Consider the following 10,774-nt stretch of genomic DNA (forward strand, 5'->3'; position numbering starts at 1 on the left):
AAAAAAAAAAAAAAAATCAATCTACAAAAGAACAAAATCAGACACGTGGAAATATAAAAAATCTAAGAAATGACTGTAAAAACATCTATACATAAAGATAAAATAAAAAGAAAATTTTAAATGTTCATTTGTTTTCACTTTTATTTTTTTTTTTAAAAACTTTTAGCATTTAGTTAAATTTTTTCTTTTTAAGATGATATATTATTTTCTAAATTATTTTCTTGAAACATATTTTCAGGAAAATTATATAAAAAAAAATATTATTTGCTTCAGTTCCTCAGCTTTGAGAAATGGGAGAATCCGAAGAAACATTTCTAAACTGATGCAACTATAACAACATGTTTCAAGGTTTTACAAAATGTGAAAACAATTTCTTCATATTTTTTTTACATATACCAAAACATATGGTAGGAATTTAATGAAAATGTAAAAAGTATTTTGATATTTTCCATCTTTATACTCGTTTTAATCCACTAAAATATGGTCAGGTAGGTAATTTTGATATTTTGCTGTTTTCCTATTTTCATTTTTCTCTATTATTTCTATACTAGCCAGTTCAACCCTGCACTAGTTTAAGCGTTGACCCGTTGCTGCTTTGTTGTTGACGCGCTGAGCGACTAACATTGCACCTGTTGGTCGCGTGTAATCTCGATCCCCGATCTTCTTGTAGTCCAAACTCCCCACTTGTTCCAATCAAATAAACATTTGTGAACAAATTCCATTTATTCGATAGTACACGGCAGCAGTGTCACAAATGACTCCGTAACAGCAGTTAAAAACTTTTAGGCCCTTCCGGGTTCAACACCTGCTAGCTACCTGTCACCTCTTGATTTATATATTGTAGCAGACATCCCCATCTAGTGACCAAAAACCAAAATACACATATTTAGCTCCAATAATTTCTGTTGATTATTAAACTACTGTTTACAAATTCAATCCACATTTTTATTTATTTATTCTTCCTATAGTTATTTATACATACCTCCTTTTTCCTATCTTATTCTTCTTTGTTTCCACCTTTATTTTCTTTTTCTTAACAACATTATTTTTTTCTTTAGAGACTCTTGTTTTGATCTTTGCTGTTAAAGAACAGATTCAGATTTTAAAACTGACACTTTCGGGTCTCCGTCTCGAAGTTGTTGTTGTTGCTTTTAACTGATCTTAGTTGCAGCAGAAAATGGCTGACATCATAAAGAAAACCACGAGGCGACGCCACGGATGGACCTGCTCCTGCTGAGACTACAGTCTGGCATCGGGTGCGGCCTGAAGACTCTGCGGACGCATTTTTCCAACTACAAGACAAAAAGCCATCAGGCTGTCCTTTACTGGCGTGGTAAAAACAAGCGAGAACTGTTTCATCAACACGGTAAGGAGGTTAAAATCGTCAACTTCAACGCGAGGCGAGAGGAAAGAAATCAAATAAAGTTGTGTGACTTACGGAGCGTGTCTGCAGCTCTCCTCACAGCTGCTTTGTTCACTTTGTATTCATTGTTCTCAGATCTGAGATCAGACAACACAAAACCAAATCACAATCAATAGTTTCTCACCAACGTAACAAGATATATTTCAAACAAAGCAGCTCTTCAGGAGCTGATCTTGTTACTCACGTCTTCATCCTCATCACAGCCCCCAGTCTCTGAAGAGCCGACAAAACGTTTTTCTGAATGTTTGAGGAGAGGGCCTCGTAGGTGTGAAGTTCACCTGAACAGAACCAAAAAAAGACACAACCATACGGGTTATTAGAGGACATTTGCTAATGATCCTAAAGGTCAGAGGTCATTATTCTTCTCTGGTTTTACCGGACAGGATGAGACTTGTAGCCCAGGTTCGAACAGCTTGTAGGAACTGTTTCTCTATGAAAATGTGATCTGCCTCTTCACAGAGATACCTGAACATCAGCTGGACACAAAAAACAAACAGATTAAATCTCTTCCTCTGCATCTTTCTGGAGCTGAACATTGAGCTTTTACCACAATGTATCAAGTATTAAAAATAAACAATTCTGCCAACAATAAATAAAACACAAACTGTACTTTTAGGTGAGTATGGTATTTTAGTGCTCTGCCCTTCAGTCATAGATCTCATTCAACATGTCACCTATAATCCTGTCATAGTGTCCAGAAGCGTCACTCTGTCCCTGCTGCCATCTGTTCTTGTCTGACTATCATTCCTTTGCAGAACACCATAAATTTCACCTTAGAGCGCGGCGTTATTGTAATGAAAGATACAGATAGCGTACCAGATAAGAGTCTATGAAGGGTTTCAGCAGCTCCTGCAGGAACGATAACACCTCCAGCCCTGATTCAGAAAACGTCACGTCATGCTGACTGACATGGACCGCTCCACATTTCTTCAAAAGAGAACATGCCTCCTCAAAGTCCTAATTTATAGGAAGATAAACACAGTTATTACATATTATAAATAATATGCAAATATTAGCAACAATATAAGTTGTGTGAACTTGTAATAACTCAACAGAACAGCCTCTTTTATCAGTTACACCTCATTAAAAAAAACCTGGTTAAATTCCCTTTTGATCTGTCTGTAGAATACTCTTAAAAAGAAAGAAGTTAATTTTAACATGACAGCATCACACAGACGCTGCAGGTTACTTAAAAGTCTTTCAAAGCAGCGAGCGATCAAGTGATTAAATGTGTCTTTGTTTGTCTGTCTGTCGCCAAAAAGTCTTATGAACCGCTGTACTGACTGTAATGAAACGTTCAGGAAGTAAGAATTGGACGTACATCTACAACTGATTCACTTTTGGAGTCAGTGTGTGAATCAATCTTGTTTTTAAGTGTTTTTTTAAGTTCATTCTGGTGAATCTAAGAGATAGTCGTGCAATAAACCCACCACAAAGCTATCTCTGAAATATAAAAATGCTTTCTTTCCCATTCTTATGTACAGTTTTAACTTTTTTACACCCTGAACTTTGAATCTACAACTTTAAACGCAGAGTTTTTGAACTCGGAGAAGCTATTTGATTCGATGGCCACTATGAGAAGGGAGGAGTTAAAAGTGATATTTAATTCAGAGAATAATGCTGAACTGAGCTGAGGGCTGATGAGCCTGTTTACCTGAGAACATCTGCCAGGGATGAAAACAAATTCATTTGAGAAAACATCCTGTAGGAAGCAGAAGTAGGCGAGGAGCTCGTCTGTGAAAAGGAAAAATGGATCTTGGTGAGCTCGAGTTCACGTGTCGCTTTATGAAACCTTACGCTGTGACTGACCCTCACCTCTCTGCGTGCTTCTTGTGACGCTCACGGCCGCAGCGAGCATGGCCGGACGGGTAAAAACGTGCAGGCACTGATTGCGATAGGAGGCCAGCATCAGAGCGGCCGTCGCCGTCCTCATCAGGCCCTCCTCGGGGCTGACTGGACGTCTCCGCTCTGGTTCTCCCTCCCGAACCAGGTAGACACGGCCCGCTTTACGATGAACGACGGTGCGATGGAGCGCCACGGTGGACGACATCACATCTAAATCAGAAATGTGCTCTGCAGAAGAAGGAATTATCGGCACATTATTTATGTTCAGGAGGGAAACACAGGTTTATGTGCCTGAATGTGTGCACCTAGGAGGCTTGTGAAGTGAGACCATTCAGTGGGATGGGGGCTCTCAAGGTAAGTTACTTAAAGTGTATTAATCCACTGAACATGTCCTGAGTGAACATGAGTGCTTGTGCCAACTCACGTTCATCTAATCTGTCTGATCTACCTCAAAGCAGATCAAAGCAGCCTTACTGCCCTAAAGGTGTGACGCTGACTGGAGGGACGAAAACTGTTCTGCCTTACCTGACCTGCTTCACTGGTAAAACTTACAGACAAGCGCCACCTACTGCTCAAATTAAAATAAGCCGCAAAATCTCACTGCAACAGGAGCAAGAAGTACAGTACCTTGACACTGTATTATTCTCAATTTGAATCCTAATCTAGAGGGTGATTTTTTTTTTTTTTAAATATCAATATTGGCAGCTTATATCTAAAATCTGTGCATTTACAAACCCACCAGGCCAGTTTAGGTGAGCTCCAAAGTCCAGCGCCAGCTTCCTGAGCCAGAGGGTTTTGTCTGTGAGCTGCTGCCACGGCAGACCCTCCTCTGCTAAAACTGAGGCGGGAACCTGGAGCAACAGGCAGGACATCAAGGACCAGGGCCTGATCAGAGAGCCGTCCTCCTGGAGCCGGACCATCAGATGAGCCAGCCAGCTCACGCAGGCCTGAGCCTCTGGACTGGGCTTCTGAGGAAGATCCCTGAGAAAAGATATGAAGAGGAGAGGAGAGGCTTAAATCTTCTTCCAGAAAATCGGATCAAAATGCATCAAATCATCCCAGAGAAGACACAGATTTGTTCATAGTAATGCAAATTACTTAGAGTGAAAGATGCAAAAAACATTTTTGGGGGGTTTTCCAGGTAAGTGTTTTTCCCTACCTGGGTGTGAGGTTGTAATAGCAGCGATTTATCTTGCCCTCACACAGCTGCCGAACAGACAAGGGACGGCCAAAGTTCACGTGCATGCTGCCGTAACTCTCCTGCAGAACTCTGCTGGCCTTCAGCAAACCCTGCAGAGAAAAAAAGGAGACTATGAATATTTACCAATGACTCCTCAGAATAACTCTAATAGGCTCAGAATGTTATTGTTTACAGCCACACTACATCTGCTTAGTATTAATTCTTACCCTCTGAGTCAGCATATGTGCAGGCCATCATGACAGAGTGAGGTCATGTTGACACCTACTGTAATTTTTGTTTGTTTCTGCTGACACACAAACTGTTATCAGCATTAAAAAAACACTATGACGTTCACACCAAATGAAGAAAGAGTTTAAAGGTGAGTGTGTTCTAACAGGAGGATAGCCTCCTGACTAGTAGTTCAAGTTTGTCCTCTGTGGAGGACATTTGTAAACCTGAATACCTCCCACTCACTGCATACTACTAAATTAACTCCTTTTGCCATCTACAGAGGACATTTATTCGTCATTATTAGAGCCAGTACTACAACTCCACAAACCTCTAGATATAGATGGTCTCAAATCTGCAAATACAACAACCCTGAGTTAATTTTTTTCACTTTTTATGTATATTAACATCAGAAAATCCTAAAAAAAAATTGTCCAATATTATAAGAACGGTCACTCGCTGCATTACGGCGAGAGAGTTTTGATGTTGTTTCGACATATTTTCAACGATCCAACGAGGCAGGATTTCACTTCTCAGTACATAGAGTTCAGGAGGCACAGAGTTTAACTGTTAACACTGTTAACACAAACTGTTATCAGCATTAAAAAAAACACTTTGAAGTTCACAACAAATTAAGAAAGAGTTTAAAGGTGAGTGTGTTTTTGATCATTTGCAAACAAAGTGACAGGACAAGAAACTATAAATATCTGTTCTTAAAAGCATCTTTTTAACTGAATGCATGAGCATTGTGAGGTCTTACGATCAACTTTTAATAAACAGATTGGCACTACCAGAATGTACCATGATGCTTTCTCTGGGCTTGGGGAAGCCCAATAACTCTTGTGCGAGCAGTGACTCCTCCAGGACGCGGTCGTAGCTGATACTGATGGGCAACAATGTAATGTCATACACCTCGCTTTTAAAGAAGGGCTCCAGCACCATCTGCATCATACCTGCAGGCACACACACACACACACACAAACATATACAGCAACATTTTCTCCACTAAAAACAAGACGTTACACAATGTTAGGAGAAAACAGATGTCAGTTGTCCTTTAATGGCCTAAAATTTGTTCCACTTTAAATTGTTATCATAAAAAGAACAGTTGTTTGTTTTTCATTCAATGTATACAGTGATATGTGTCGTACAAGTTGTAAGGTACAACAAACGCATCAAACCCATAATGGCTATCCTTGATCTAAGGTGAAAGAATAAAAAAACGAAACGTTTAGTTGTGGGTTTGGAGACAGACAATTCTGCTTTCCTGCTGAGAAATTCAACACAACATTTAGTATGGCTCAAAACTTAACAAATCCACTCTACAAAAGAAAGATTTTGTGCTCTGTACACATTAGTAAAGTAAAAAAAAGACCAAAAAATGGAAAATATGCTATAACACTCACCTAATTTTGGTGGGAGAGATTTCAGTGTCCGACTTCTGTATCCCTCAATATAAAACTCCAGAGGAGCAAATCCTTTCTACGAAAAACACAATGAAACGTTACAGCACTTCTGACAGTGAAACATTACTGTTTTTTCCCAGTGTAATACATTGGAAAACACATTCTTAAATAGTTATAATAGTTTGACTATTAAATGGCTGCATGTATTCGATCGTTACGTGTCGTACTCTGACAATAGTTTGGACGTATTCTGACAGCACGGCCCAGTAGAGTTTGTCAGAGCGGATGGCACGTCGGATGTAGAACGCTCCGGAGCGGCGCAGGATCTCACCAATGATCTTCACGCCTGCAAGACCTTTAAAGTGGAAGGAGAGAGGGAATAAGAACACAGAAGTAAGCGTCTGCACCTACGCTTCGATCGCTTTAATGACTCTAACGGCGTTGCTCCTGAGTCGAATAGATACTTGCGGATTCCCGCAGCGATGACGGGCACAGGGATGTCGTAGCTGAACAAGATGTATGAGATGACCAGGAAGTCGACGTAGCTCCTGTGGTTGGGCATCAGGATCACCGGATGCTCCTGAGCGGCTTGTTGTAGCTACAATAGGGGGGGGGGGGGTTAGAATCTCAAAGAAAACACTTACTGTAGAGTAATGTTTCTTTTTTAATATATCTGACATTTTATTTAAAAAGTCCTCATATCGCATAAAGAAAACTACATTAGGCATTTAAAACAAGATTAATACCGTTTACTTGGGTCTTTGAACTGCAAATGGAAATAATTCAGCATTAAATATCTGTGTTTGACATTATTCTTTAAAAATTAGCTAGTTTGTTTGAGAAATTTGTTTTCTCCTAATGACTGCAAGCAGTTCTAATGCAGTGCAGTAAAAAAAGGCCTGCATCATGATTCTTCCACCACCGTGTCTCACTGACAGAATGAGGTTGTTATTCTTGACTGCAATGTAGGGATACACAAATTAAATCAATACGTGACCAGAATGGGTCAGCTTTAAACTTTACCGGTCACCAGTCAATTCAACACACATCTTTTTTCAGTCCATGATGGCAAGCACAGCTAATTTATAAAACTAATAAACAAACAAATCAAACATGTCTAAAAGTAAATCCATTTTCCTGCCCAGTTATCAAGTTACACACGGGCACAATTTAATTTAAGTTGGGGTCTTATAGAATAAAATTATTGAAAAAGAAGAATGCATTTTATCAATTATAGTGTGAAGAGAGAAAATCTGGAACTGGCTAAAACATTTTTTTTTTTTTTTTTTACAAAAATCATTGATTTTAGTCAATCAGCAAAACTATGACTGATGAATTTTTGAAACAAACATCTCATTTGAATGAAAAAAAAACGACTCATAAAACTCCTTTTTTTTTAAACCACAAGAGATGGTTCCAGAGAGATCTCTGTTGGCTCATCACTTGTGAGGAGGGTAAACCCAAACAACAGTTTCTTATCTCTCTTTTGGCCCCACTACAACTGAAATAACTGAATCAAATTCTCTCACTATTTTGCACCTTTTGTTGCTAGCATGTCCTGTAGAGGCTGCTTAACCCTCCTAAAGTCCTTGTAACTGAAGAGAGGAAAAAGCTCATGGAACTTCGGGTCCATTTGACGCAAAGGCCACAGAGGAGGGTTAAGGAGCTACTTGCATATCGGTTATTTGTTGTTAAATTTCCACAAAATATTTTGATACAAAGGGTATCAAAATATTCTAAGTCATTTCATTTGGAGCCAAGATTGTAATGTGTTTGAACTACTTATCTTTTTGGCTCTCTCTGCTTCTTCTTTTAGCTTTTGACAGTCAATTAATTAGCTTGTTTTTCACCTTGTAAACAGCTGATGCCAAAATTTCGTCTGAGGACCACAAGAAGGATCCTGAGTACCACCAGTGGTACTTGTACTAAAGTTTGAGATATTTTTGAGACCTTTTTGTCAACCTACTTGGTGCGAATCTTTCTGAGGACCTCACACTTTTGTTAGACACTTTCTAAATGACAAATCTCTATTTTCTGCTAATCATTCTATGGATTAAAAGGACATGATTCTGAGTTTGTATCAATTTCTGATTCAAAAAATACACAATATTGGATAATTTTCTCCAATAGTGAAGTGAAAATTTTGTTTCTAATATTTAGTTAGGTTCTTTTTCACTAGATTTATAACTTTTTTTGGAAATTGCATGGGATTTTCATTATATTTGTGCCCAAATATACAAAGGGTCTGCCATTTTTACATTTTTTCCGTGTTGTATTGATGGTAGTTGTTCAGACAGCCGTCTTTGCACTGAACTAACCGCGCTGAGGCCTTCCATGTTGACAAAAATGGCACTGAAGAGTCTCTTGAACACTTTCGTGAATATGTAGCCCATCAGCCTGATGAAGGGCAGCTGCAGATTTTGAGACATTTCCTTCAAAATCCCACACACTTCCTCTCTCACTTCCTGCTCGGACGACCCCGTCTCTGCGGCGACCTGAGGAGGAACACGGTAGAAAGAATCAGCCTGGTCGATGGCGTAAAAACATCTCGTTGTTGCTGCATCTTTCAAACGAATGGACCCCACCCCACCTCTTTGGTCACATAGCGCAGATACTGGGAGTCCATCACGGCCCGGTGAAGTTCGACGCCAGTGCAGGGCGGGCCTCCTTTGTACGGCTGGGGGCTAAAGGTCCTGAAGGCAAAGCCGAGGTCACTGGAGAGCCTCCTCTCCTCCAAAATATCCACAAAGTCCTCCTCATTGTGCTGCACAACTATACCAAAATTTCTGTACTGAAGTAAAAAGTATTTAAAAGTTAGTGTCTGACATGTTTAATGAATGCAGTATGAAGTCTAAATATGGCTTTAGGGAAGAAAACAAGACTAAAAATACACATATATAACATTTTAGACACGCATGAGCACTGTGTGCCAAAACATATATACAAGAGGGCCAACAGAAACATTTACTGTAAATATAAGAGACTCTGAGCCAATTTTATGTGTTTTTCCTGTTATTTTTAACTGTACTGCACTTTTTAATGCCATTTGCATGTGAATCAGCTGGAAGGAAAACATCACATTGTTGTGCTTGTATTATAATTTTTTTATTTTATTGTATTTATTTTTTAAACAGAACTTTAAAAGATAGCTGAGGCACCACATGCAGCCATGATAGGCATGAAAATCGAAAGAAAAATTGGCAAATTTTGAGTTTTTTAATCTCTAGTAAAGGCTTTGCCCCTTACCTTAGAGATGAACTTTTAATTTGACATTCAGTTTATTTCCGTACGCCATTTCAAAATAATAGTCGTCTCCTTTAGGACAAATTTAACGTCCTAAAACAAATTAAAACATAAAGCTTACCAAGCTAAACGGGACATTTTTTATTACTGTCGCCGAATTTCATCTAAAACTGACCCAGTCGGTTGTTTGTACTGACCAGAATAACTAGTTCTTAAGCAACTACTGGCCAACTTGAAAAACGTTAACTAGGGCCGAAGTTTGATAAGCTTCTGCCGCAGCCAAAACCACGCTCAGCGCCTGAATAAAACCGAAGACAGCGAATAATTTCTCATCTTTCGCAAAAGTCCGAAAAACATCCGAGTCGTTGTTAACGCAACCGTTAAGATGCAACAAGTGCCGCGGAAGGATACAAGACGGCGTTAATGGTGAACTTACCGTGTTTGTCATTCTGAACTGTAACAAACCCGACCTTCTCGGCTGGCTTTATCTTATATCACTGACTTTCGGTTTTTTTTTCTCATGAGAAGTCAATTCACTGCACCCTGCGACTTTGTCCAATGAAGTTACTCGGTTCTAGGAACTCCTCCTAAACCGTTCAGTATGCGGTTCTTGCCTTTGGAAGAACCTGTTGCGAAGAACCGGAAGAACAAGTCAGATTGTTGCGCAGAATAGAAGTGGGAAGAAAAGTGAAGGGGTTCAAAAAAAAGTTGTCCCTGAATCAGGGGCACCACCAAGAGGGAGCAAACCAATGACTTATATGGATGTCCATATAAGTCATTGGAGCAAACTCACCTCACTGTGTTTTTATGTTTTAAGACGGGACACTGAGTTGGAGGACGTAGCCAACAGCAGCTTATTTGCATAACAGTGATGTCGCCCTAAAACCGCTCATTCTGAAATGAGCTGAAAACAGGCTGATCAGGTGAAATCTCAATATCTGAGAATGATTTTGTGTATTAAGTGTAATGAACATGTTTTGAACAGCCCACAGACCTATCCTAACTTGTTCGAGGAAGCATAGTCCTTTAAATGCAGGATCTCAGAAAGTTGTGTGCATTTTTTATTAATTTTTATTTAAATATTTATGTAAAAAGACGATGACAGGTTTCAGTAAGTTGAGTAGTGACAATGCTGTTCTAAAATATTATTATTATTTTTAAGCTGTAGAATACAATGAAGTAGTCCTTTGCCAGAAAGTGATTCATTTACTTTCATCACAGCATAAAGTGAAAGAAACAAAAGTAAAACAAAAAGAATGAGATTCTGTTACAGCTTTTGGTTTGGTTTTGGCGTTCCACTCCAAGATTATCAGTAGCTCTCAAATCAGCAGCTTTTTAAAATTTTCTGGAGGCACCCCTGCCCTGAATATTTGAAATAGGGTGGGTTTGTTCATGCTTTCTAAATTTTTGTGTGGACTTTGGCTTTAAATACAAAGTACACTACATTTA

General features: G+C 39.1%; 1 protein-coding gene across 3 annotated transcripts; it reads right to left on the reverse strand.

Annotated features, from left to right (window-relative positions):
- Positions 1–708: 708 nt before the first annotated feature.
- si:ch73-21k16.5 (dihydroxyacetone phosphate acyltransferase) lies at positions 709–9,958 on the reverse strand. 3 transcript variants are annotated; one of them, XM_017436013.3, is made up of 16 exons: positions 9,762–9,958; positions 8,673–8,868; positions 8,341–8,577; positions 6,551–6,680; positions 6,310–6,437; positions 6,083–6,158; positions 5,478–5,629; positions 4,428–4,558; positions 4,008–4,249; positions 3,239–3,496; positions 3,078–3,157; positions 2,240–2,380; positions 1,800–1,899; positions 1,608–1,701; positions 1,439–1,500; positions 709–1,292 (listed from the first exon to the last, which is right to left on the reverse strand). In XM_017436013.3, the coding sequence occupies exons 2-16, from the start codon at positions 8,706–8,708 to the stop codon at positions 1,240–1,242; spliced, it is 1,920 nt and encodes a 639-aa protein (XP_017291502.1). In that variant the 5' UTR covers positions 8,709–8,868; positions 9,762–9,958; the 3' UTR covers positions 709–1,239. The 3 variants fall into 3 exon arrangements, with proteins under 3 accessions (XP_017291502.1, XP_017291500.1, XP_017291501.1); XM_017436011.3 differs by having other exon boundaries at positions 8,673–8,873; XM_017436012.3 differs by having other exon boundaries at positions 8,401–8,577; positions 8,673–8,873; positions 9,762–9,956.
- Positions 9,959–10,774: the final 816 nt, after the last annotated feature.

This window comes from Kryptolebias marmoratus, linkage group LG19 (assembly GCF_001649575.2).
Source record: "Kryptolebias marmoratus isolate JLee-2015 linkage group LG19, ASM164957v2, whole genome shotgun sequence".
Lineage (NCBI taxonomy): Eukaryota > Metazoa > Chordata > Actinopteri > Cyprinodontiformes > Rivulidae > Kryptolebias > Kryptolebias marmoratus.

Bases quoted from the DNA above. Each gene is read 5' to 3' on its own strand.
- si:ch73-21k16.5 (XM_017436011.3), bottom strand. The intron at 8,578-8,672 runs GTGGGGTGGGGT...GTTCCTCCTCAG, and splicing joins TGCGCTATGTGACCAAAGAG to GTCGCCGCAGAGACGGGGTC. The intron at 5,630-6,082 runs GTGAGTGTTATA...GTGTGCCTGCAG, and splicing joins ATCTCTCCCACCAAAATTAG to GTATGATGCAGATGGTGCTG.